This window comes from Rissa tridactyla, chromosome W (assembly GCF_028500815.1).
Source record: "Rissa tridactyla isolate bRisTri1 chromosome W, bRisTri1.patW.cur.20221130, whole genome shotgun sequence".
Taxonomy (NCBI): Eukaryota; Metazoa; Chordata; class Aves; order Charadriiformes; family Laridae; genus Rissa; species Rissa tridactyla.
The window spans coordinates 1,041,680-1,068,581 of record NC_071496.1 but is presented as its reverse complement, the minus strand read 5'-3'; the positions used below and the strand labels follow the sequence as shown (position 1 = coordinate 1,068,581).

The following is a 26,902-nucleotide window of genomic DNA, read 5'->3' as shown; positions in this document are numbered from 1 at the left end:
CTAGATGGGTAGTAATATATTTTTAATATCAGCCAACCACATATCTCTGGATGCTGTTCCCCAGTTTATGTTACTGTTCGTGATGCCACCTTCCACACTAGCGTGCATTCTACTCGGGTTTTTTCGAGGTTGAGTTTATTTAAAATCTGGATTTAGCAGCTTTTCATAGAATCTGAAATATTTGCTGAATTGTATACATTCGGTTAATTTGTAGTATTGATGGGTAGACGAGGAACCAGGCTGTGATCCATATCCATCAGAAGCAAGTCTCACCCTTCTCGTTGTGTGTGAACTTTGAGGAATAGAATCAGCATTGATCTGTTTTTTCCCCTCTTCCACACATATTGAATATGCTTTATACGTTCCTGTACATCTTGCTAAAGGTGGAGCTAGAGCTTGATTTTATTTTATTTTGGTAATTGTTGCTGCGTGACAGTTCAGGAAAAGTATTACTGAAATATATGCGCAAATAGATATAAATGGAGCCAAAGGAACCTAAACGCTGAAAATTAATTGCTGTTTGAGAAAGATATTAAGTGTTTAATGCTAGAAGATATTGATGGGCTTGGTTGATTCCCAAATATTTCAATGCTTAATGTTTAAGGAGTTTTTAAATTATATTTTAGGATTTAAGTGATGAATTCAAATGGAACTGTCTGTAGTAACTTGTTAAAACCATTCACTAACTGTTCTGAGCGCTGTGTGTCTGTGTATAGAGAGTGCGCGTGATCCACGGCGTGTTTATGTGTGTTCATTTAGATACAAAACTTTACAATTTATATGGATGTTACCGAGTACAGCAACAGGCTTCTTACCAAGATCTCTGGTAAGCAAACCTTTCTGATAATATCCTAACGATAAGAGTTGTTCGGGAGTTAGAGCAATAGCAGGACTGTGAGTCTGCACGTTAGTCTCTGGAGTCGGAGGATGATTTTTCTCCATCCTGTTGTTATTGCACAAGCTGGAAGCACCTTAAATATTTTGAGATGTGGGCAAGTTCCTTTTTTAACAACTAGTAATGAGTTCTTTTTCCAAATTGATCATCTCACAATAAGAAATAACTTGGATTTCAAATTGTATAAAGAATAATTTTTACATTTCAGCATTAATTTTATTATTCTGAAGAGCAAATAGAGTACAATGTAGCATGTATCCCAAGAAAAGCTAGTACAGTGAAGAAATTTGAAGGAACCCTAGTATGGAGGACAGACGGTACAAGAATTTGTTCTAAATATCCTGTGAATTTTAACGTGTCTAATTATTACTCAGTCTGATGGATTTGGAACGACTGTTTTGAAAAGTAACAGGTGTCTCACAGTATCACATTGTAGAGATGGAACAAAAAAGCAAACAGTAAATTTTAGAAGTTGGCTTAACTGTTGATGGTGGTTTGGCTGGTGGGCTCCATAGTGGGTCAGTGCAGATTGCCAGAGGAGAGCCTGAAGAAAGAGCTTTCTCTTGGGCTTTGGTTTGGCCAGATACAGAGAAAAGTCCTGACTTTGTGAGGGGTTTATGAACTTTGTCACAGGAAGACTATGACCCCTGACTTACATTTTTATCTTGCTGTTAAAGATTAATGGACAGAAGTGCAAACTTCTCTTGAAGGAAACTGGGAAAAATACCCCTGGAGTCGTGTGTTAGAGAAGTGCGTAAGAGGCTTTACGTGCCTTGGGCAACTCGCTGCAGTGACGGTGCTTGGGGCAGGGGTGGCTTGGAGGGCGGCCACCCTTGGCAATGCTGTGACCACCCTGCTCGTGTGTGCTCTCACTGGCGAGTCCAGTCCCCTCCCACTCATCGTCACTGGTTTCCTAATGAAGGCCTGTTGGAGCGGCCGGGTCCTACAGTTGTTTCGTGTGCGGGTGCCATTCAGCAGTGTTCCCGAGCTCCGGCAGGAACAGGTGGTGTTCCACCGATTCCCGGGCCATGGCCGGCAGAGAGCAGCAGAGCCCTGCGCGGGGACCAGCACCGGCTGCGCTTTCCTGGCTGGATTCCCTTTGGAAAGGGAATGTCACTTCAAGGGATTGTTCCTTAGAACAGCCTGTCTCTACAGACTTACGCGTGTCCTGCTGCATCCAGTATGGCTGTGCGCATACCTGAGTATCAGTGTCGCACGTGTACGTGTTTTACGTGCAGGTTCCTCACATCTAATAAAGATATTGCATAGAACCGTAAATTGCCTAGGTTGGAAAGACCTTTCAGATCATCAAGTCCAACCATCAACACAACACTGACAGAACCCGTCACTATACATAGCACAGCAAAATGTGTTCTGTACCAGCCGTCAATGATGATTAATAGCTAAAATATTTGGGTTATATCGTTGCTTTTCACTTTACTATTGTGACCATTACCAGCGACCATTTCATAAAAAATTACCTACGTTACATTCTGAGAAAATAGTTAGATATTTTTAATAAATAAGGAATATATCAGTAAATCAGTGCTTTGTAGAACACAATTTTCAGCTATTATTTATTGGCATTTAATTATTTCTATTCTAGTTTCAATTACCCATTATTTGCTTCTCATGGGAAACTTATTTCGTAAGCATAGTTTACTCATTCTCTGAGTTGAGCACAGAAAGGAAGGAGCAGAATTTGGCTGTTTGCTGGCTGCGTTAGGCTCTGGCTGTTTGGCACGGTGAGCCAGCCTGTGCTGCAGCTCCTCCAAGAGATGTAAGAGCGGGGAGTGAGGAGGATGGTCTCTGTTTAATTTTCCTTTCATATTGACCAAATGTGAATTTTCCTTCTGGTACTACCTTAACTTCATTCCATAAGTGAAGTTAATTTTAATTCGGGGAAAGATAGAAATGAAAAATTATTTGACTCTAGTAGAATAGCAGATGGTATTGAAGATTTTGGCAGGTCTGCATTTTTTTTGTTAGAGTGTCTTTTGATAATGTTTTGAAGATTGCTCTCTCTGTGTGTTTTTGGTATTTGGCTGGTTGGTTTGTTACAAAATGAGTGTAATGTGAAATATTTGTGTGTATTTGTTGAGAATCATGCTCTGGATCATCAGCTGCTCTCGATGGCAGGTCAGGGTACCTGAGCCCCTTCTGGAGGCATCAGTTTCCAAATATAAAACTTTGGAGAGGTTACTCTTTCCTCTGAAGATTTTTACTGCAAAAAGCAATCTTACACTCTTCAGGGATATACAGTAACTAATAGCCACAGAAAAAGCAGAGTGCTTTACAAGAGACAAATCTCTGTGAATGAGGACTTTGAGAATTAAAATAATATGCTTATTTCAAAACCAGGTTCATGCACTGAAGCAATAATTGAACACAATGTGGTGGATATTCTGGTCTTTCATCCCAACAGCATTTTGGGGGTCTTTACAGCTCTAGCGGAAAAGGAATATATATATATAAACATTACTTCTGTTTCCAAACACATGCTACGAAATTTGTACAAAAGTTAAAGCAGCCAAGTAGTCATAGGACTAAAACGCTTACTGTATTGAAAAAAGTCCTTGAGAGAAAATAAATGGTACATATGCATGTCCGGTGTTCCAGTTATAGGATGTTATGTAGAATATACGCTTGTTTCTGTGATTCATAGTAATAAATACATTTGCTAGTGTTCAGAAGTAGAACGAGAAGGGTTGAAAAATGCAAGATAATGGGTGTTGGTAGAAAAATGGAGTTTTACAGCTCGGCAGAGTTTCAGTGGTGCCCGCTCCTATGGCCCAGGCTTTTTAAGGCTTCGTAAGACGGGCACGTTGCTTCCTGGCAGTGAACAAAGGAAGCAATATATCAGGATGTATATAGGATAGGGTAAAAACCTGTTGTAAATTAGTGTATATTTACAGAATATTCCATTTTTTGCATGGTATATAGTATATGTTAGTTAGTTGTATAGTCTGTATATATTTATAGTGTGTGTGTATACCTATGCATACCTATTTGTAAGTACATATATGGTGTACCTATGAAAACTGCAAGCCTTGTTAATTTCGAAGTAACTATCCTGCTGTAAAGTGTGCTTTAAGAAAGCCCACAGAGAATAGAATTTTTAGAGACTACCAAGCTGAAAAAGTTTATGTTAAGGCAGTTGAGTTATAGTTGAGAAAAGACTTAGAAGTCTTGACTGTATTAATTTTATTGGTGGTTTATTAAGAACTTAAGGGCTAATTCTACTTTCAGTAAAGGGTGATGTTTTCTGAACAAACCATTCAGCCTATATTTTACTCACATTTGAACAGGGTTTATTTCTGTTAAAAGATTCTCTTTTTCATTTGTTTGAGGAAACTAAGTACTTGAGCATAATTTTGTGTTGGTTATGGAGAGAACAAAGTTCTCACAATACTTAAAAACTTATGTTGATGTTCTTTTGTCGTCTCCTTTTCTGACTTTTTTTTTTATTTCCCCTCGGGAGGAAGGGAAGGAGGAAGAAGATGGACTTAAGTAGTGGAGTGAACAAGTGACGCACTAACTGCGTATCTGGACAAATCTATTAGTAGCTTATTTAGCTTGTTTTCCAATGGCATAAATTGATGCTATACTTCAGTATCCAAATAGGAAGCATTCAATGTGTTTTAAGTTTAATAACTAAATATTGAAATTTTATTCTTCCTCAGCGCATAGCTGTTATGTTTCAGAATTCACAAGAAAGAAATGTGAACTTTTGTCTTATCTAGAGAGCTCTATTTGTCTCATAAACTTCTGTGAAATTCCCATATTTTAGGGGTGTAACACTTGATTACAAGTCTGGCATTCCTGGTGTTGTAAAAATTGCGGTGAAATTCTTTACTGATCTTTTCATAATGTTTGTCATAACATGTTTTATACCCCATGTGAGTTTTCTAACTTTAATCATCCACAGCTTCCTTAATTTGTGAACTACCTTTGTGAAAAGTGTTAAGAAAGTAATCAAATTGAAATTTCAAAATTTTTTCCTTTTTTTTTTTCTTTTTTTCAGGGGAATTTACCTAAATATTCACATAACTCCCTGATGGTTCAAGCTATAAAGACTAATTTAACAGATCCCGATATACATGTGCTGTTCTTTGATGTAGAAGCCCTGATTATTCAGCTGCTGACGGAAGAGGCCTCCAGACCCAACACTGCGCTCATTTCTCCGGAGAATTTACAGAAAGCCTCTGGCGGGTCTGACAAAGGAGGCTCCTTTTTGACTGGTAAACGAGCAGCCGTCCTCTTCCAGCAGGTCAAGGAAACAATCAAAGAGAATATAAAAGAGCATCTTCTTGATGATGAAGATGAGGATGAAGAATCGATAAGACAGAGAAGAGAAGACGGTGACCCAGAATATCGCTCTAGCAAATCTAAACCATTGACTTTATTAGAATATAATCTAACCATGGATACAGCAAAGCTTTTTATGTCCTGTCTTCATGCCTGGGGCCTGAATTCTGTTCTAGATGAGCTTTGCCTTGATCGTCTTGGGATGCTCAAGCCACACTGCTCAGTGTCTTTTGGCCTCCTGTCTAGAGGAGGCCACATGTCCCTGATGCTTCCTGGCTATAACCAGTCTGTAGGCAAACCGCCATATGATAGCGTGGAGTTAGGCAGGAAAATGTCCATTACAGAAGGACTGGGAAAGGGGACGTATGGTGTATCACGTGCTGTCACCACTCAGCACCTCCTCTCTGTTATCTCACTGGCCAACACACTGATGAGTATGACCAACGCCACCTTCATTGGAGACCACATGAAGAAAGGTCCGACCAGGTACGGCAAATAGGCCCTTGAACTTGGCATAACTGTCTTTATTTTAATACAACATTTTATTTTGTTTAATTTTACTGGGGATTTTGATGTATTAAATGGCTATGAAAACCTTTGGTACCTAGAGGGAACTGAGTGTATTTCTTCTTTCTTGAATGTAGTATTTTTTTATGCCAAGATGAAGATGTTCCTCTGTTATCTAACTTACAGCTCTAACAGAACATGGAGGTGTATTAACATATGTGCCAGTAGGTCTGAGAGGCCATTTTTGTCCTCTTTCTTAGTGCTTATTGTTTTTTAAAGAGTTTTTATAATGAATAGGTCAAATTCTAAATAAATAAAAACATACCGATGAATTTTTAATACTAGAAAGTAAGTTTACCTAGGAATTGTAAATGAGATGGATATATATTTATTTTTTTTCTGTCAAACCAACTGTTTTTGATCGGGTTGCCTTTCAAAGTTTGTTTAGTCACAGCATCTTTAGCGAATAATCTCTTTTTTTTTTTTTTTTTTTTTCTTTTTTTATCCCCCCTATCCTCCTTGTTTTTCCCCTTCATGTATACTTTGTGTTTAGGCCGCCTAGGCCAGGCACTCCGGAAATGTCAAAAGTGAAGGCGCCCCCTTCAATTTCAAGTCATGCAGCCCAAGGACAAATTAAGCAAGGTAAAAATCATTTGCTTTGGAACAATTTGATATGTCATTTCAGCTCTTGACACTAAAGTTATCACCTTGCTAGCAAGTGGTAAAAACATTGCTACCTTCTATGTGGGAGGAAAATGTAGTGTAATATTCTAGATAAAAATTTTAACGACTAAGATCTTTCTAAAAATCAATATAAGGTGCTGATACTGTCATGAAGTCATTCCCTGACAATGGATTTTTTGCATATTTACGTGCTCCCAAACATTCTGGTGTTGAGGTGTAAGAGGTTTAAAGTCTGCAATTAAGGGCTATACAAATTAATACAAAAATGTTTATGTATGTTAGAAACTAAAGCATAAAGGTAAACACATCTAAGTAGTATGTATACATTTCCTCTCCTTTTTATGAAGAAATTATTTCAACGCTGCTTCTACCACTGCTGCTTTTTTTATCACTTGCAGTTAGGAAAGATGGCAGTGGATGACTCTGAAGGGTCCTTTAATAGTCTGCATCGTGTTTTTCATAAGTGTAATAAAGGTTAAGTACAAGGTGTAGAACCTGTGATGTAAAAGAAGGATGTACAGAAGATTAGGCATGAATTTTCCACTGGAGCAGAGCGGAGCAGGGACTAGAGGTCCTTGTGGGTGGCAGGAGCACATGGAAGCACAGAGAGGTGGCAGAGAAAGAGGAGGCACCCTCCAGCTCGCTCGCTCTCTCAGTAGAGCTGCTGTTTGATGGGGCAAATGAGCTACCACTCTTAACGCCTAAAGCAAATGTAAATCACTGCGGTGTGGCCAATTCTGACTTGAGCTGAAAACTGAGGAGCAAGGGAACTGCCGGGGAGAGCGTGGGGCGACGGGGAGGCAGCGCAGGTGCCCCAGAGAGGAGGGGAGGTACTTGCCCACGGGGATAACAGGGGAATGGCGTCTGCGTGGTTTTTAATGGCTTGGGGAGAATGTATGTGTGTATTCTTTTCCTAAACATAAATATTAATTTACTGTGCTCTTTGGTTGCAAAGGGAAAATCAGTTTCAGGAGTGGTGTGCATCAAGCTTTTTCCATGATCAAGGGTGCTACATAAATAGAGAAGTAGCAGTCAGTAGCAAAAAGCTGAAATAAAATTAAACAAAATAAATAATCATGGTTCTTGTCCCAACATGTGGGGCTGTTTCGGTTTTGTTTTTTCACTTTGTTTCGTTTTTTTGCAGACGTTTAATTTTCCTCCTTGAAAGAGAATTATTTGAAAGGTCAGGGTTTCTCAGAGACGGTGTCTATATGGCAAAGGCAATACGAGAAAAAACATACTTGTCACAGAGACAGTGTGTGTTTTGTTTTTAAAGATATTGCTCCATTATAGTTTTTCTTTCCCAAATGATAACTCTGCAATTTTCCTTTGAAATAGCTTTGCTAATTTTGGGGCAGACGTACTTCAGTTACCCAGTAGAAATATTTATAACTTTCTGAGAAATAATTGATAAAAATGAAATTCTATGTGCTGTCAAAAATAGAGAAAAATACTCCTGTTCCTAAATTGTCATATTTTTCTGTGTCTGGTGGCACGTCCTGCACGCTCTTGGGGAAGATGGGTTTGCTTCTTAGTGGTACTCTCAGGCCGTAAGCTTCTTACGCGTCTTACCTTTACGTCCCCTTGTGCTCTACTTGCGGTATCTTGCTACTCGTGTATTTCTAGTGCTATTGTTCTTAAAAATCAGTTGGAGATACAATTAATTCATGTTATGACATGCTTGATGTCCATCAGTGTGACCTGTATTTGTCCGGAGATGAGCACGGCTCTGTTGCTCAGCCCCTGGGACAGCTGCTTCCATTGCAGCGGTGGTTTAATTACTGACGCTGGAAGAGAGCTGCCAACTACAGCCAAATGAGGCAAAAAAGACACTTCAGAGTAAGGCTCTAGTTTCAGTGTGGGATGGGCTTGTGTTTTTACAAACAATCATCTTCATAGAATAAATAGGTTTTTTATACATCTACTGAAAGTAGGTTTTGCTGTCGTGAAGTCATTTAGGCTAGTCGTCCCATCACTGCCCACGTGCCATCGTGATGTATTTGCGTGGAAAGTATGGAAAAAGTAGTTTTGATGCAGATGTCCCACAGTGACAAAAGAAGTTCACTGCATGAAAAGCAAACAGACCATTCAGAAGACAATGCGTAATCGGTTCAGGAGCTTGAACCCATTGTTGTTCTGCAACGGAATAAAAGAGGGGGATTAATTTGAAGATGCTTGTGCATGACATATGGTAATTTCTCTATAGGAAGGAAGTGTCAGATAGTGACCTCTAAATCTCCACGTTGACCTCGGGTTGTAGCATGTGTATGCCATAAGGTCTGCGCGTCTTTTCATGTGATAATATTAAGTCATGAAGCATTAGTGGAAGTATAATGTTTAGAACGCTTTTAAATTACATTTGCACCAAGAAACGCTGCAGTTCACAAAATAAATGTCACGGATACCACTTGGAGTAACACGCTGGAACCGTGCGCTTGCCCGTAGTGCACTTTGTCTGCTGCTGCTTTAGATTCTCAGCCCTTTCTTTGGTATAGGTTTAAAACTATTTGAATGCAGAGACATTTAAAATGAACCTGTATTAAACCTAGCCATCAGTAATACATTCTGTGGCATTTTAGAGTGACAGATGGGGCAGCCTGGATTTAAAAGGGGTTATTTCTGGGGTAATTAATGAGTAGTGCAAACTCCAAATCTATGTAAATATGGGAAAAGCACAAGAAGAAGCAGTGAAACTCCTGTTTTTAAAATTCATAGTCAGCTGTGCTGTCAACCCCAATCTAGCTATCTAAAGACACATTTGTAATTGCTTTCCTTACAGGTACTTCTGTCTTTTCAAAATGTGCAGGTTTCTGTCAGTGTATCTGTGTTTCTCTGCAGTTGCATGTCCTCCTCTCACTGGCATTGCACTCCTTGTAAAACCTAGAATTTTTTTTAAGTTTAATATTATCACAGTTTCCTCCAGTTTTGTTTTTCATTCTTCAGTGATACTAATCTGTTTTTCAGAAGCTGCTCTCCTCACTTTCCTATTTTTTTCTCTTTATTTTTTCTTCTTTCCTCTGCAAGTTGCTCCTGCTGTTTCTTCTAGCACTGAAGCTGGTCACTCTGGCTCTGACACTGCTCCTGCTTTACATAGCTGTTTCTTAGTCAATGAAGGTATTCTTTCCTCACTTTTCTATTTGTCTTTTACTTTCAACTAATGTCTCTATCATTGTTATGACATGACTTTAAGTTGATCTATGTAGGAATTTTTCTTTGCAAAAAAGAGAGGGATTAACACTGCTAGAGGGTGTGCAGATTCAGACTGTGTGTCTTGGAGTGTCTGTAAATTCAGTTCTCAACTAGTGTATCAAAGATGACATTCCGGATCTTTTTGGGGTTTGCTCTTTTGACATAAAACCTCAGCCCATTGTAGGTAGGGAAAAGGCAGGTGGCTTTACCCGTCAGCAGCATGTGCAGGAGAGGACTCACGAGCCGCATGGTGTGTCCCAGCCGGAGCTGGCAGACACCCGCTGGGATGAGCGCGGGATGGGCCGCCCGCTCCTGAGAGGAGGGGGCACCAGCGCTCCGTAGGCCACCTTACAAACTGAAAGACTAAAAACGTACTGCTCCTTTCAAAATGAAACAAACAAAATCAGTTACATGTCACTTAAATTTTATTTTTGATGCTTATGACAACGTAGTGTTCATTTAAACTACTTGAGTTTTGTGTTGGGGTTGATTTCCCCCCCCCCCCCCAATATGAAGAATGTTTTCTGCCAACAAGATTGGCACAAACGAACAAAAGCCCTTTGTATTCCTATTGGCAAACTGCTTTAAATCAGAATTCTTATGCCGTATTACTAAACTATAAATTCCTGCTTCCATGCACCTCAAGTAGTAGAAACGCACTCTCCTAAATTGGAAATTCCTCTTTTTAATCCATTTTTCTTTAAGGAAAATTGACATAATGATTTCTTTTCTTGTAACACCATGAAGAGCTTTATTAGTTAAAATGTTTAGATTTTTCTGCTCAGTACTGCTCACAATCTCAAACCGTAGATCTATACGCTCACCTGAAGTATTTCTCTGGTTTCTCAAGTCAATGTAGAGCATTCTTTTGCGTACTTTACAAGCATCTTTACAAGCTATGTTGTTTGAGTTTATCTTTCCTGGATTTACCTAGGCAATATTGCAGGCTGGCAGGATGAGTGCCCCCAAGGTAAGCACAGTGAACTCAGATTTAGATGGAGAGATAAGGTGAGCAGACAAACACAGGCTTGTACATATTTGCATACGTTTTAAAGAGGGACAGAAAATTCTATGTAATCTTTCTAGTGGTAATTCACATGCTAAGTTTTCTGTAACTGAATTATATCACACTTACATGTAGGATATTAAAGATCATGATAAATAATGCTAATTATGGTTTGAACAGGGCTTCTAAATCTTGCGCTCAGAACCATGGCTTATACTTTTGCCAAAAATTGGCCATAATGTGTTGGGGACTCTTTTGTGTTGAGAATGGTTGTTGAGTATATTCTTAAGGCTGCAAGTTTAAAATCCAAGCGCCCAACTAGATACTGAAGTCCTTTTGAGAGGTGCTGGGGAGGAAGAGGGATGTTTGTGTTTAATCAGGACCGATTTGAGGCGGTCCGCTGCTGCTGTCTCATTTGCTCCTTGCATGTGTTTGAGATCTGAGCAGCTTGTTCAGGAGGCAGGATTTCTGCCTGGAAGAGCTTGTTCCTGTCCGATACAGAAAGTACATGCACTGAACCCTGAGGTTCAGCTGGGATCGGTAAAGACGGGGTGCAGCTCGTGGTGGGGTGAGCCCCAGGCTCCCATGGCAGAAGAAACAATCCTCTTGTTCTGCTGCAAAATTGGTTCTATTTTTTTTTTTTCTCTCCCTCTTTGTCCTACCCTCTCCTGAAGATCTACTGTGTACCAGGCAGTGGCCAATGTAAATGTACTTGATGGCATTTTCAAACTGAAAATTGCTTTGGTGTTGATTATGTTTATCTCCCGGTTGTGATGTGTTTGAACAGGGTGGAGCCAGCTCGCTGCTATGCACTGTGTGATGCTCCCAGACCTGTTGGGGCTGGATAAATTCCGACCTCCTCTGCTGGAGATGCTGGCTCGCAGGTGGCAGGATCGATGCTTGGAGGTGATTTCAGTAGTATTTTTTGTACTGCTGGGTTTTGGGGGAAACTTTTTGTTGTCTCTTACTGATGGCGTTTTCCCTTAATAGAAAAAAAAATAAAAATAATTATCTTCTGACACAAGTTCCTGCAGTTTTTATTTCAGATTTAGTAAGTTAATTTTCCAGTTAACCTGTCAAAATGTTGAAAAAGTTGTCGTGTCTAAATATATGTTTCTTTTCTTTTTTCACCTTCTGGATACTATACGTATTTTTTTTAAAATATATTATTGGATTAAAAACTTCCATGATTCCATTAAGAATCTTATTAGGATTAAAAAACCCTCCCCTGTATTTTTCAAGAGACTGCTGAGTCGCTTTATTTTTTGGAGCATGTATACAGTAGGCAGTAAATGGTTTGTCACCCAACTGTTTGATAAATGACTGGTGGGCCTTAAGACTACACCTGTGCTGTTCTGGCAAAAAATGTGTTGACGGTGCAGCTTTCCGAGAGGGAACGCAGGACCAGAGCGGGGCTGTGGACTGGGGACCCTCAGCGGTCCTCTAACTTAATTGGGAATATGGTTTTTGCTGCCTGATCACCTGTTCTTTTGCTAGATGGGATATACTGTGAGATGGTTTCCTGGGAGGCTAATTACTTTGAAACTCATTAAAATTTGTAAGCAACAGACATCCAGTTACCTGATACCCTTAGCTGTCAGGGTGGCGTTATTTATATTCTGGTTGCCCACAATTTTTTATTTTACCATGATCAAATTGTTTCCTTGTACATTAAGTCTTTTAGACTGAAAATAACATTTCTATTTATGATTATGTTTATATATTTTCATTTGCTTTCATTGTTCAATATTCCATGTGTAGTAAATGAGTAAATGTCATGTGAAAAAATATTTTTTTTCTTAAGATTGTTTGTTTGTTTTGCGTTTATATTGCAACATTCATGATGCTTAGAAAAACTTTACATATTGCACACTTGGAATTTTGGACCCAACTTTGGGAATGCTGTAGAGAAGGGGGATTACAAATTGCTTCTAGAAAACTAGAAATTTGGTGGCCTTTCAATGCATCAGCGCAAACAAAAGGTTTAGCCTTATTTCCTTGAGTGAGAAACCTTCTTCATCGTTATTTTGCTTCTGGGCTTACGGTGGAGAGGGATGAGAAAAAATGAAGGTTTTCCTAAAAGCTCAGTTTAGTTTTCTGTAGAAGTTTTTTCTTCTTGATAAATTACACTGAAAGCATACTGGCAAATATTTGATATTTGAGTTTGTATGACGTTCCTGTTGGCTTTGCAGGTAAGAGAAGCTGCCCAGGCCTTGTTGCTGGCAGAACTGAGAAGAATCGAGCAGGCGGGTCGGAAAGAAACCATTGATGCCTGGGCTCCTTATTTACCGCAGTACATTGACAGCGTTATATCACGTAAGCAATGCTGAAAATAACTTTCTTTCAAAAAAGGCATTTTGTACACAAAATTATGAACAGTGCTGCAATTTAGGGGGAAAATCTGGAGGAAAAATCTAGGGTTATATAGAAAAGTTTCTTGAAATTTTCAAAGTAATTTCACAGTCACGAAATCACTTAAGGTCATTAATGGTGATTAGGTAAATGGAATACTTCGGTACTTATCCCTAGGACTGGAAAGGCTATGCCTGCTGTTGAGAGGGTTTGGGGTAGAAACCTGCTGGGAAAAGGGCTGATAAAATTCCAAGTACCGGCAGTAAAACACTGGCGTTCCTTTTCAAAGAATGTATAATTAGATTATAGAAATTGTTGTAAAGAGGTGCTTTGTCATCCCAAGAGTATGAAAGGAGCTGATGCAGGGTCGTGCAGCGTATGTCCATCGGAGGCTGATAACCGTCTGATGCTCAAAGCCATTGGTTGCCAGCTGCTGCAGGGAGATACTGGGTAAAGATTATTCTCCAGATAAGTTCAGTAGCTACTGACCACTATTTAATCTGTTGTATCTTTCTCCAAAATAGCTATTTTTATTTATTCATTGTTATTAAAGCAGAGGTTGTACAGACTCTTAAGAGTGTGTTCTTGTAAGATCTGTCAGCATCGTGAGATACTCCATCCACTAGTTACCCATCTAGATACTTGCCTTTAGAGAATAATGTCCAGATGCATCTACCTCATGTAACAAACCAGAAAACGTGTATATTTTCATGAATGTTTGTTTGCTTTTAAGTTGTAGGTGTTCATCTTCCTTAAAATGAGATTCTTTTTCCACTGAAGGCTGTAGTTTCTATTCAGAGAAAGATCTCTATTAAATACCAATTGATTTTTGAGAGATGTGTAATAATCTTATTAAATCTAAATTGAGTGCATAAATTACATGGAACACAGTACTTTAAAGCAATGTTGAGAATTTGTTGGTAAGACTAAGCTGTTGTTAATTACAGCCTTTAGCCATGTAGCATTTGCCTTATTACGGGGAGGTTGTTGCCTAGTTAGGTGTGCAGCAGAGCAGGGAATGATAAGTGAAAGTCTGTTGTATATGCGTGCCAAAGAGCCTTTATTCATCTTGTTATCTTGATGTTTGTGCCGTTTTGTATATTGGGAAGTATTTTGAATTGATCTTCTTTTGAGGCTGGTTATTCTCAGTTTGTAGAATACAGCTATAGCTGCCCTTCGCTCTCAGGAGTAGCTGCTCTAGCAACTGTTGACGATTACGAATTTCTTTTCTCTGGAGTGATGCTGAACGACCTTGTTGGGTGCAAGGTTATGGACATAACTGTGTTGGGGAAGTGGATATAAACCACTCTGCAGTGCCTGTTTTGGCCGCTGACTGTTTCCAAAAAAGGAACTTACTTTTAACATACTTGAAAACAACTGGTAATTCATATTAGTTCCGATAGTTTGCTATTTCTGGTACGCCTCGTTACTTAAACAATTACACTTGGAAATGTTAGAGCAACTCATCCAGTTCTATTTCACATGTGCATTTGTTGGAACGATAATATTCTTTCTGCCTCTTGTGCTTATGTTTGTGCTCATGTTATAAGCATGGCATGCAGTTTTATAGCAATAGTCAGGGACTGACTGGTTTAGGAAAAAACTCGATTATTTTGTATGCATTCACTACAAGTAAGTATACATCCAGCAGTGGTTTGGCTTCTGTCAGGCCTTAGCAAATCAAAGCATAGCGTTTGTTTTAACACTAAATTAGGATGTGCTTATCTATCAAAACATGAAAGTTTTAAAACAGGGGAAGAAAATATGAAATAGAGGAATCAGCTGAGCATGGCTGAATGAATGTAAATGTTCAATATTGGGAAAGCGCTGATATTGAAAATCTTTCAAACAGGTTATGACTAGCAAATTGGAAATTATTTTTTTTTTTTATATTAACAGTGTTGAAAACTATGTAAATTAAGGTTCCAGAATTTCTGGTTCTCCTGAATGACAGGACTGAGAAGGCATTTAATTGTGTTGTCTGTATGAACATACACAAAGATGCTGACACTCTGAAGAAGAATAATTATGATATCAGAAAAGAGAAACAAAATAAGGAGCTACAAATGTTGCAGTTATTGGTAAAGAGTTAAGTGTATATATTAGTTACATTGTAAGACATGAATGAAAAAATGACATTTTTTTAAAGGTCTGTGAAGGAATTGAAGGTGATAAGAGTTATTTAGGGTGGACAAAATACATGCAATGGATTTCTGAACAGTATAGTTTTGTGCTAGAAAGGTAAGGAGAAGAAATATGAAAGATAAAGAAATACTGCTTTGATTCCTTCATCCTCCACTTCTCCCAATTTCACTTCTTGATATATGGGCATAAATTATCAGCATATTTCTGTGTCCAGCATATGTTACTACTCTGCAATGGTTTTTATATGCACGGTGTAGAAATAGTGCTTCTCTTGCACATTAACAGGTTTTGTTTTAATTAAAAGACATGGTAATCGCTCATAGAAGCCTGCTGCTGATATGAGATACTTTGTCATACGCATTTAACTGGCTCCGGAATGAATCGAGTGTGTGGTACCAGCAATCAGAGGTGAAATCTTTTCCCGTATAGGTGCTCAGATCCAATACCAGTTCTGGGACATGACCTTACTGGTACAGATCAAGCAACTGGTGTGTGTCCTGGTGTCTTCATACAGTGCGTTCAGGAGACTTGGAAGACAGGCAAACTTGCATAGGGCTATCTCTCAATCTTTTAACTGATGCAAGAGAGCTGATTGTCCCCGTGTGGCGGGTGGGCTGGAGGAGGAGGGAGAAAGCCAAGCAGATGTTATTTTCCCTGGCGTGGGTGCCAGCACAGTGCCCACTCGTGCTGCGAGGGCCACTGCAGTGGGCCCTGGTACCTCACTGCTCCAAGCAGCTGGTTTCCAGCTGCCCGCACGCCTCCTGCTTCATGCGATTTGCAGTGCAGGTGTTTTGGACACATTAGGCTTCGTTTCACAACATCTTGTAGGGAGGGACAATAAATCTTTGTTTTATTTGTGCCTTCAAATCCAAAATTGGCACGTCGGCTTGTTGACCCCCCGTTGAATGGGAATGGCTGTGTAAGTGATGCTATGAATTAAACCTGGGAGGGAGGTTGTGGGTGTTGGTGTTTTTCAGGCTCCCAGAGGGAGGAAAACAGTTAAGCTTTCAAAGCTTCATCTTGTATCTACTAAGATTATGTCATGCGACTGTAAATATTTGCTGTGGCCTTGTCTGCTCCTCGCTTTCACAGCACACGGTTGTCTCTGAAATGCCGCGTAGTCCGTGGGGCGTTTGCCTCTAAGATGTGTTGGCAGGAAAGGTTCAAAGAGGGAAAAATGCTACTGCCTTTTTCTACCTGCTTGTTTTTAAGAGCGAGGGCTATCTTCAGTGTCAAACACATTCTGTGAATTAAAGCAGCGCTTGGTGGTAGGTCTGTCCGCCGAGCCCTGGAGGGACAGATATATTTTTAAATATGTGATGTTAGTGCAGATAGAAAAATGGCTGCTCTGGCTTTGATGGAAAGCAAAAGGTTATCTTGCCCCCAGCCTTTGTGTGGGAGTGGGATGCGGCTGGAGCCGGCAGGCAGGCAGCACTGGGAGCTGCCCGGCATCGATCGGAGCGGATGGGAACGGGGTGAATTAATGCGAGGCGGCCAGGCTGCTGTCACCCGCTGCCCGGCCGCTGCAGACACCTCCTCCAACACATCCTGCCCAGACACTGAGCGCAGGCACTTCTCTTGCCTCCCGTATTGCTAACATCCAGTTCGTTCAGGTAAACGTTTGTACCAAATTAGTTTCTTTTTAAGTAAAAATCTTAAATGTGTCAGCATGAGATTAAAGAAATTTAAGCAGATAGCCTTAAATTGTGTATCTCTACTCCAATAATAATCCATGTTATCACTGGAAAACAAAATAAATATGAAACGTCTATAATAAACACGCTGTTGTCAGGTTTTAGGAATGTATTTCTGGTAGACTTATATTTCTGTTAGAAAATTTTATTTAAAGCCAGATTAATGGAGGAAAACTTAATTAAACTTCCATCGATTTAAATGGGAGTTTTCACTGAGTAAGGCTAGGTTGATTGGACCCCAAAGACTTTGCTATTTATATATGTGGTTGATCATCTTCCTCGCTCAAGGTTTGACTTAAAAGAGCACAAAGAAGTAAGGCAAATATTTTTGTGCTACAACATTTTAATGTAGTAAATGAATAATGAGTTCAGGATGCTGCAGTAAGTAGTACATTGTAATAATGGCGTGAGTTTATAATACAAGTATATCTTAATTTTCCAATATTTTTCTAATATGTTAACCATTTTATTTCTAATACATTCAGAGTTTTATGATGTTTTCACTTCTAAGACACTTCTGGTGAATTACGTATAAACCACTTGTATCCAGAATACATGTTCCTTCTTACTGGATTTCACTGAGAGGAAATGATAATTTATTGGCTGGCATATTTGCATGATGGTTATTTTTCCTCCCCTTTTGGCTTTATCCATTCAGTGTTTTGGCGGGAATGTTTAATCATTCTGACTAAATACGTTTTTACTTACATTTTTATTTAATTGTATAAAATTGTAAGAAACTCTTCTAATTTTTTGTATACGCTGTAGTTAGAATCAGCTCATGCAAAGGCACTCCCTTCGCACCATTGCATTCTATCTAGTACCGTGAAGCTCTTTAGAAAGATGTAGCGCATCTAATAAGGCAAATCAGCCTCTTCTGAGCAACTAAGGGCTAGAAAGCAGGGAAAGAGGTGAGGTAATAAGTAAATAAATCAAGGGCTTTGAATTTTGGCCCAGCTTAAACCTACTGTTTAGGGAGCGCTAGACCCTTGGCTTCTACCAGCTTGGGTGCTCAACCTCAGAAAATACTCCTCGGAGATAAAAGCTCTTCGGTCAGAGCATCCATACTACAGTTTTCAAAAGGTATGCAAACTCTTTTGCCTTTCCCTGGATGTGGAAAGAAATGAAAGGATTTTAGACTGTTGCAGTGATGTTTAGGGAAGAGGTAGATGCTCGCTGTGCCTGCAGAGATTAGCAGCTGCTTCTACTAACTGCGACACAAAATGCAAAGCAGTGCTTAAAACATAACCTCCTCTCTCCCCCTCGACACACTGGCCAACTCCGGTGGGTACACACAAATAAATAGTGCTGTTAGAAAACAGCTGGTGCTTGATGGTGAAGACCAGAAAGGATTTTGGCAAAGCGGTGCTGGAATCCTAGCCGGGGGGTGGGGGGGGGCAGGTGTGGAAGCTGAAGACTCCACGGGCTGCGACACCTGCACCGTAACAGTCAACTCCGTATTTTTCAAATTGTCCTGCGTAAGGTTCATGTGCAATTTGTAATTGCATGTGATCCCTGTGCAGCCCTGCCGGCATGCTTAATGAAGTGATACGCTATTGATTCAGCAGTGTGTTCCAGTCTGGTTGTGTATTTGTTGTCACTGGGTTTTTTATACATTTGACACAACGGGAAGGACGTTCAGAAAGTTATTAAAAGGTACTAGTTTACTAATAAAGAGGTATGTCAGAGTAAGGTTAGAAACTGCTGTCAGACAATCAGTCTGTTTTAAGTAATTACTTTGCCATGAATAGTTGGTATTTAAAAACAGTACTAAAAAATTTAAAATCTGGAATACTTGCGAGAGTGTTAATGTTCTGGACTGGTTTAGACGAACCAGAGTTAGATGGCTTGAAGGTGTGGATTTGCAAGCCTTGTTGTACACAGCTGATAGATTCCCCCCGGTGATTTATTATGATACCATCACCTTTCCATTTATCGATGACATTCAGCTGTTTGGAGAAGACTAGCCAGTGGTCACGTGAACGCTACTGAGCAGGGAAGCGGTGTAGGTTCCACACAGACGATGTGGGAGCAGAAGAGGAGCAGCGGCAGGTCCGGCGGGCAGCTCCGCGCTGCCAGGCCATCGCTCAGCGCTCCCCTCTGCAGGGCAGAGCCATCTACCGTGACTGAACTTCTGGTTGAAATGGTTGGTGTGACAAAGGGCCATGGTCCTGCTTTTTAACGGGGCCTTAATGCAAAGTCCCTTAGCAAAACACTTCTTTTGATAATGCCTTGATTGCATTGCGGTAAGGCTCCTGTAGGGAATAATCAAAGATTATAACTGGCAGAGTATAAACCGGTGAATTACAACTCTAATCACGTGGTGTTACATGGCACGATTTGGTGTTCGTTGTGTAGTTTCTAATAGCGACTAACAGGTGCATCCCAACTCAAATGAGACGGAATGAGTCAGCTGAATTAATATACTCTGAAGGTAGCCTGGAAAAGCTGCACTTTTTTTGGTGAGAGAGATGAAGTGTTGAGAGGAGATGTAAGAGAAGTTCTGCTGGAACTCTGCATTTTGTGGCTCGATAAGTTGTTAGTGTATAATAATGTGTATGTAATATTTTTAATGACGCTAGAAGACGGCAGAAAAAGACGAAAATACAGAAGAGAGATTTACAGTGTGGAAAAGATTTTTAAAGGCTAGGTTTGTGAAAAGTCTGCATACAGTATGGAGGGAAACCAGAAATAGCTGCTCTTTGCTTTGTCTGAATTACATTGCATAGTTCAGAATATCAAAAGATAATTACCTTTTTCCCCGATCTAAGGATGCTACCTACCAAAATCACTGACTTTGGTGTTGGGTTGTTTCTTTCAGCTGGAGTGACCACGGAAGCCGCTCAGGCTGGTACTGCAAGCCCGGACACATCGGGGACAGAAGCAAAAGTCCAGGAAGAGGAGCACGATCTGGTTGATGATGACATTGCGGCAGGTGAGCGTTAATGTAATGAATATGTTATTTCTTGACACAATAGGAACTGTGCAAAGGAGATGGAATGTTTTCTGCCAAATAGCGAATTTTCATGAGAAAACAAAATACTAAGGCTGCTTTATAAAGAAGTGTGAGCTATTAGAAGTGAAGTTATTCGAAAGTAGAAAAGAGCTGTAGACAAAAACTACGTACCTGCTTAACTGTAACTGCCCTAATATTATTGCGTTAGTTCTGAATCATTTTCTATATTTTAATGTATGTGGTTTGAGTTTTTAAGTCTGGCTGCAACTGACGTGTTTAGCTTGTAGTTCTTGAAGAATAAAGGCTGACTGGAAACAGGCAAGAGGGAGGAAGGATGCTGGGAACACCTTTAGCAGCTGGGGGACGATGCAGGACTTGTCGAGAAACAGCAATGAGTGGAGGATGGACCCCACCATCTCCTTGGCTCTTAGAGACCTTCTGGTTCTTCTTCTGGAAGCTTTAGCAATAGCAGCGTTAGAAACAATTGAGTGTTGTATCTGGGACAGCTTTTTGCCCCTCCAGTGTTGTATGTTCTCTTCACAGGAAAGAAACTGGAGATGGGATGCTGTAGTGGAGTAAGTTTCAAATTATGTATGGCTTTTTTTGCTATGTGCTAGACTGTTGAGTTTGGAGGCTTTCAGAAAGCTATCTGCTATGTTGGTAGAGTCTGGTGGTAGTAACAATTCTATTTACAGAGAAAGTGTTTCTGTTTTTAAAAGCAGTTGAGCTTTAAAAAAGTACCTTGAGTAAAGATGAAATTTTGTTCTACAATTTAATACAATTGGTCTTGTGTTGGTAGAATACAAAAAAAATTTTGCGACAATTTAACTTACTTTCTTTTAGAAAAAAAGAAGATGCAGCTTCTTTCTATAGGTCCTACTAAGGCTAATATTTATTGATTGTACAAAGTAATGCTGGTGTGCAGTGGTCAACAGGATTTTTTTCAGTTCAAATTGCGATTTGCCAAATGCTTTCATTTATCCAAATAATTTTTTAAAAGGATCACTTTCACATCAGTCCTTTTAGAGATTAAAGCCTTTTAGCTTAGCTAGCTGAAAAGCACTGAAGCCTGGTGCTGGAAAAGACTTCAGTAATACACTACAGTGCCTCTTAAGCACTTCAAAACACGTACGCAGGAGTTATTTAGAAAATTGGCACTATCTTCAAATGCACTGAAAATACATGCAAGAGTAGTCTTCCCGTGTAGTAGTATTTATTGCTGTCTTTAATGCCTGAAAGGCTTTTCTGGATAACTAAAAGTAGAGTAAATGTTTTGCTTAAATAATTCACATGTGGACAACAGCACTTTTTCCTAGTTGGTCATAAAATCTACTGTCTTCAGTAGTCAAAATTTTACAGTTCATCATGATGGTAAACTGGCTTTTTCAAATTGTTTTTTAATTTTGCAATTTGTAATCTATTTGTATTTTCGGTGTAATTCTAGGATCCATGATAGCATCTAAGTTTTATTTTAGCTATCCAAATGTTTTTCCAATAATTAAAGGAAGAGCGGAATACTTTAAAGGGAAAAAAAAAAAAAAACAACAACAACAAGACACCACCAACATAGTACTGTTACATATTTGGAAATGTGAATATTTGTCTTTGTTTCAACCCAAGTGCAGCAGCGACTGCAGGGGCAGTAGAAGGAGGATGTGACTGCGCACGTGGCAGGGATAAATGGTCAGATGTCCCCACGGCTGTGAGAAAGGCAGCATCATAGTGTGTCGCTACCTCTGACACACTTATTTACTTACGAAGCAAATGGTAGAACCGCATAAATAGACTGTCTTTTAAAAATCCACTGAGTTTACTGTGTGGGGCTGTTTTGGAAATGAAGAACTTCAAGGAAGTAACTTCTAGGTTGCAGAAGTGTTTGTCTGAGCTGTGCAGCATGAGCTTAGTAATGGGAATCAGTAACGTACTGGGGCACAATATGATATATCTATATATATATTCTGAATATTGCATGGATTACTCTTATATCTACTCAACAGAAATTTCTAGCAAGTTTAGAATTACTTAATTCTTTAATTCCCAGGGTAACTGTAGATGTTTCCAGACTTTTGCGACTGCCCAGTCGATGGCGTTGGGTATTGCGTGTTGTAACAGGAGCGCCAGGTTTCGGTTAAGACCTTGCTGCTGGTGGTGCCACATGCAATGAAAGATGACTCTTGCCATGAAAAGCTTATTCTAATATCTATTCCACTAACCTGGATAATACCGCCAGCCTCTTCAGCATTGCATAATGGGGGATTTTTCTGTGGCAGTCACATTTTAGAATCATAGAATTGCCTGGGTTGGAAGGGACCTTTCAGATCGAGTCCAACCATCACCCCAACACTGCCAAAAACCATCACTAAACCATATCTCTAAGCGCTACGTCTGCCCGGCTTTTAAATACCTCCAGGGACGGTGACTCCACCACTGCCCTTTTTCTGTACCCCTTCTTTTTGAACCCCTTCCTTCTTTTTTTATTTTTGAACCCCTTCTTTTGTAAGAATGACCTTATTCATGTTAGTGTTGACAATGACACTTGCAAAGCACAAACCCATCCCTGGTTCTAATTAAATGCTAATTTTTTTAAAACATTTTTCCCCCCTTTCCATGAGCCCTGATGTCAGACAGCCACCTCGGCTAAAAAGACGCTAGAAGTGTAGACGGCCTCAGTTTTTTAGATAGAAGGTTTTCAGAACTGTCCCTCTGTGTTAGACCTGCACCTGGACCGCTTCAGCAGCCTGTGCTTCCCGCAGACGCGGGCTCAGCCGAGCTGCTGCTGCTCTGCTGGAGAAAGAAGTTCGTGTTGGGACTCATTTGGCCCCATCTTTTGCCACCATTTGAAGCAGTGGGGCCACGGACGTGTGTGCAAGGGGGGAGCAGGTGCCAGCCCAGATTCTGCTGCAGGGTTTGGTCCCGTTCTGGGAGATGTGGAGGAGTTTGATGTAAGACACAAGGCTGTCGGGGAGAGAGGGTTAAATGGCCTTGGCATCTCATTCCCACCTTAGCAAATGGATTTTGGGCCACCTAATAGTTTGATTACAAAAACTGGTGTCTGCTATTGAAAATAAACAGTTTGTGGGGTTTTTACACTTTGTTTTGAATAGCTACATGAAAATAAAATGTCGGTGGGTGCGAAATCCGAGGTACAGGCTGCTGTGGCGGCTCTTGTGCCTGTTCCTAGGAGGGACACTGCCCTGGGGAACAGAAACACGGCACCGACACCTCCCTTAACCTGTCTTGCTGGTGAAATGGCAGCGCTCCAACAGGTGCCTGACAGGTAACAAAGTTAAATACTCTGTTGTTGGACCAATTATTCTGTTTTGGTATTTCCATAAAAACAAACAGTAATAGATACAATTGTCACTCACTTCTGCTTGAGCTTACATAAATATTTGCTATTTTAAGAAACACTGTGATACAACACAGTCAATTGCTGCATCAGGATAGTGGGAAATTGAATTGAAATGGAATTTATTCCGAAGGATCTGTCATTCTAAAAGGCTGGGAGGTGGGGGACTGCTTTAGCTGCAGAGATAAGGGTTACTGTTTGATCCAGTCCGTTTTCTCCTGCTGCTGCCACGACATGTTAGTGCACAGAGCGGGAAGAAATAATGGTCAGCCTTCTCCTTGTCCCCTGCTGATCCCTTGCACAGAGAGAGAAGGATGTGTTTGGAAATGTCTTGTGGCAGGGTAAAGCAGTAAATAGGTCCTGTAAAAATACCCTTTGTTTTGCTGTGAAACCACAAGGAGCCTCTGTCAAGCAGACTCTCCCCTCTCACTTGTGCGTGGCACGGGCACTTATTTCTGATACGAGAGAGGTCCAGCACTTACAAAGGTTTATATGGAAAATAAAATCTAGGAATGCTGCTGGTAACTGTTCATCAACTTCAAAATTTAATCTTTTAAGTCTCTTCTGTCGATACTCACAAATCTATTTTTGTGCATGATGAGTAGTATTTTTTTTAAGCAATAACTGTCCTTTAACTGGCAAAGTCAGAAGCAAGAAATATTGCTAGATTAACCCTTACTCTAAACTTAAAAATAGTGACAGTATTAATCAGTGACAGTATTGTGTCTGTGTTAAAGAATCAGTAGTGTAAGGGCAGGGATTGTGTTTGTTGTGATTTGTTGTGTATCGTACCGCAGCATCGCTGCCGTTGAAGTGCAGCAGTACCCGGAATGCACCCGGAAAATGGCATTTTCTCATATTTTGAGCAATTCTTATTTTACCCGCACTGTCCAGACTTTCTGGTGTTGGTACCATCTAACTACTTGAAGTAGTTTTAAATTAGTTCCTAGGTGATGTATTTTTTTTTTTCTGGGTGTCACTATAACTTTTTACTCCAAGGCTTACACTGTAAAGGAAGAAAATATTTCAACAAACTGCAAACTGAAAGTTGCAGACAGTCATCTGTCAAGTCATATACTGTGCCTTTTTTTTCTTTTGTTACATTTTTAATAACGTATTGAGCTTCTGGACTACTTCGGTGGTTTCTCTTCATTCTCTTTCTTACTGCTGGAGCTGGACTCTGAAGCGGGAGCGCCAGGTGCTGTTGCCCAGCGCGTCCCTCCCGTTACCAGCCAGACTCCGCTGCAAATGTGGGCCGGAGTGGAGGTGCACAACAAACGCAACCATCTGCTGGCCCCAGCAAACCAGCCAGCGGCCCACTGTTCAGCACAATGAGGGTGCCAAAAGAGTCAGTCTCTGGACAAAGTTCCTGCTGGGTTTCTTTTAAGTAGGTTAGACTGGACCTGAGCACCTTCCACAAACCCTGTCACATACATTTTTGTATCCGCAAAGCCCACCATCGAGAGATCAAAGAAGCCTTTAATTTGTATTTAGTCACTCATTGGAAAACCATCTACCATATCATGCACTGACTATTGTGTAAAACACCAGAAAAGTGAGGTTTTATCATCTAAAGCAAACTTCATCCCTTTCAGATGCTAATTACGATCCTAGAGGAAATGCACCCTGACTCATCGCTGTCACTTGTTCTTTTCTGTTACAATTAAAAATGGAATGTGAATTCACAGATGCAGGTTATTTGGCATGTAAGAGTTTTTTTTAATGTTATTTTAAGTTACTTTTAATTTTTAAAATTAGTTTTTAATGTGTGTGTCCTAAGAGGAATTATGAAACACTTCGAGAAAAGTGTCTAATAGATAATTGTATACCAAGTTAATTGAGAATCTGGGCTCCTACAACTTGCAGTTAGGTGTCTACAACGAAGCATGAAATTATGGGTAAAATTCTGTTCCTTTTTTTTTTTTTAAGGAAACATAATTCATGTAAAAACACAGGGTTTTTCAACAAAGCTGCGCGTATTTGAAAATACGTGGGCATCTGCCAGTCAAGCAGATGTCACCCCGTGCAGACCATTGAGCTCCGCTCCCTGCGAGGGGTTATGGGCTTGACATCTGCCTGAATGGCATCTGTCAGCCTTGGGGGAGAGAGCTGCGTGTGTTCGTTACGGAAGTACTAATTCAAGCAAACGGGTTGGTTTTGGGGGGCTGGTGGGCTGGTCTCTAATTAATGGAGAAGGGTAGCGCAGCGGCAGGGTCCATCCTCAGCACTGGGCAAGGGCTGCCACAGGGCCAGGGACCACCCGGGTTCAGTTTTCATATTTATATCGATTTAGAAAGAACTGGCACTTCTAAAATGACTGTAGATTTAAAAATAAATAAATAAATAAAAAATTAAAAGTGCTTTGGCTGAAAAAGCTGGCAATAAATATATATACTAAAATATATATGAACATAAACTTCAAAATTATTTACTTAAGAAAAGGCAATATGCATAGGTTTTAAGCTGTAACTGGGGTGGCAGCATTGTTAAATATCTTTCCGCTCTGTGGGGAGCAACATCAGTTTCTGTTCATGTTGTGAGCCCGGGGGGCCGTAGAAAGTGGAAGCTGGGGCCCTGTCCCCATGTGCCAGCCCCACGGTGCGGCTGGGGGGTGTCACCTTGGGGAGCTGCCCCCCGGGGTGCACAGAGCTGGGGCTTGTGCGGCTGGGGACGAGCAGAGCTGCTGGCAGGGGACACAGCACAGCCCGGCCTCTGTCCCCGCTCCCGTGGGCAGCCGTGGCAGAGCTGCTGGGGGCAGAGCGTGGGCATCTCGGGGCGTTAATTAACTTCAGCCTTCTCTCTGTGCATTTACACTGTGATGTACTAATGCAGAGGCCGCAACTTACAGCACAGGAGCAAGGAACTTGTCAAACTTTAAAATATTTATTTCATCTAGCACATATTTCAATGAACTCCGTATAGTACCCGAAAGCCATATTCGCACACAGTCCGGGTTTGAATATAGACTGTGTTAAATAGTGATTTCTTTAGTGTAGCAGGAGCAGCAGTTTTTTAACATGCATTCATCTACAAATGCTTGCTTTTGTAGTTGAAAATGGAACTTTTTCATTTAGTTTTGTGTGCTTTCTGATATCTGTTCTTACTTGATGATATACAGCTTAATGCTAAACTTTGCATAATGTGTCTAAGTAGTATCAGTCCTTACACGGTTTTATTTTGGGTGTGAAAGTGGGAAGTCAGCACCAGTGTGTGCTTTATATGGCAGTACTCTGGGAAAATCAATCTGGGACTCTTGTCTGAAATTCTTTTGTTGGTTTGGTGGCAGGTGTCTTCTTCCAGCGCTGTGCGTTTCCCCTTTGTGCCACAGGTACTCTGAAAAATCATATTAACTTGGAGAAAGTTAGTTCTCTTTGTCTTAGAAAAACATTTATACCTTAATTGTATTTTCCTGGCTGCTCATCTCTTCTCAGTGACGTTAGGCAGAAAGGCTTCAGCATGTTTTCTTTAACTTGGTCAAAGGGTTTTGAGCAATTATTACAGTCAAAAGACAATTATTTAGAATAATGTCTTCAGGTGCGGAAGTGGGGTTTTAAAGAGGCATAGGTTATAAAAGACGTATATTAAACCACAACAAACAGCTGCAAACATCTCCACTTTCCCTTCGTCTGCCTCAGTAAGTTGCCTGGTGGCACGTGCTAAATCTAACAGTGCTGGCAAGGCGTGAGCATCTTGGGATGTTAGCTTTAATCATGGAGCGCACACCTCAGAAAGCTGTTCGGCTATTGACATGCATGCTATCTACTGCTTTTAGCAGCATTTATTTGCATAAATTAACCATTTCCATGCAGAAGACAGT

General features: G+C 40.4%; 1 protein-coding gene across 3 annotated transcripts in view; it reads left to right on the top strand.

The window, feature by feature from the left end:
* Window positions 1-26,902, top strand: part of LOC128901927 (WD repeat-containing protein 7) — a 124,446-nt gene that overhangs the window by 30,762 nt on the left and 66,782 nt on the right. For 2 of the 3 annotated variants that reach the window (XM_054184071.1, XM_054184069.1), the window contains exons 15-20: window positions 4,920-5,689; window positions 6,264-6,352; window positions 9,419-9,508; window positions 11,377-11,495; window positions 12,782-12,905; window positions 19,602-19,715. In XM_054184071.1, coding sequence (XP_054040046.1) covers window positions 4,920-5,689; window positions 6,264-6,352; window positions 9,419-9,508; window positions 11,377-11,495; window positions 12,782-12,905; window positions 19,602-19,715 — 1,306 coding nt within the window. The remainder of the gene's footprint in view (window positions 1-4,919; window positions 5,690-6,263; window positions 6,353-9,418; window positions 9,509-11,376; window positions 11,496-12,781; window positions 12,906-19,601; window positions 19,716-26,902) is intronic. The other variant, XM_054184072.1, reaches the window with a different exon arrangement.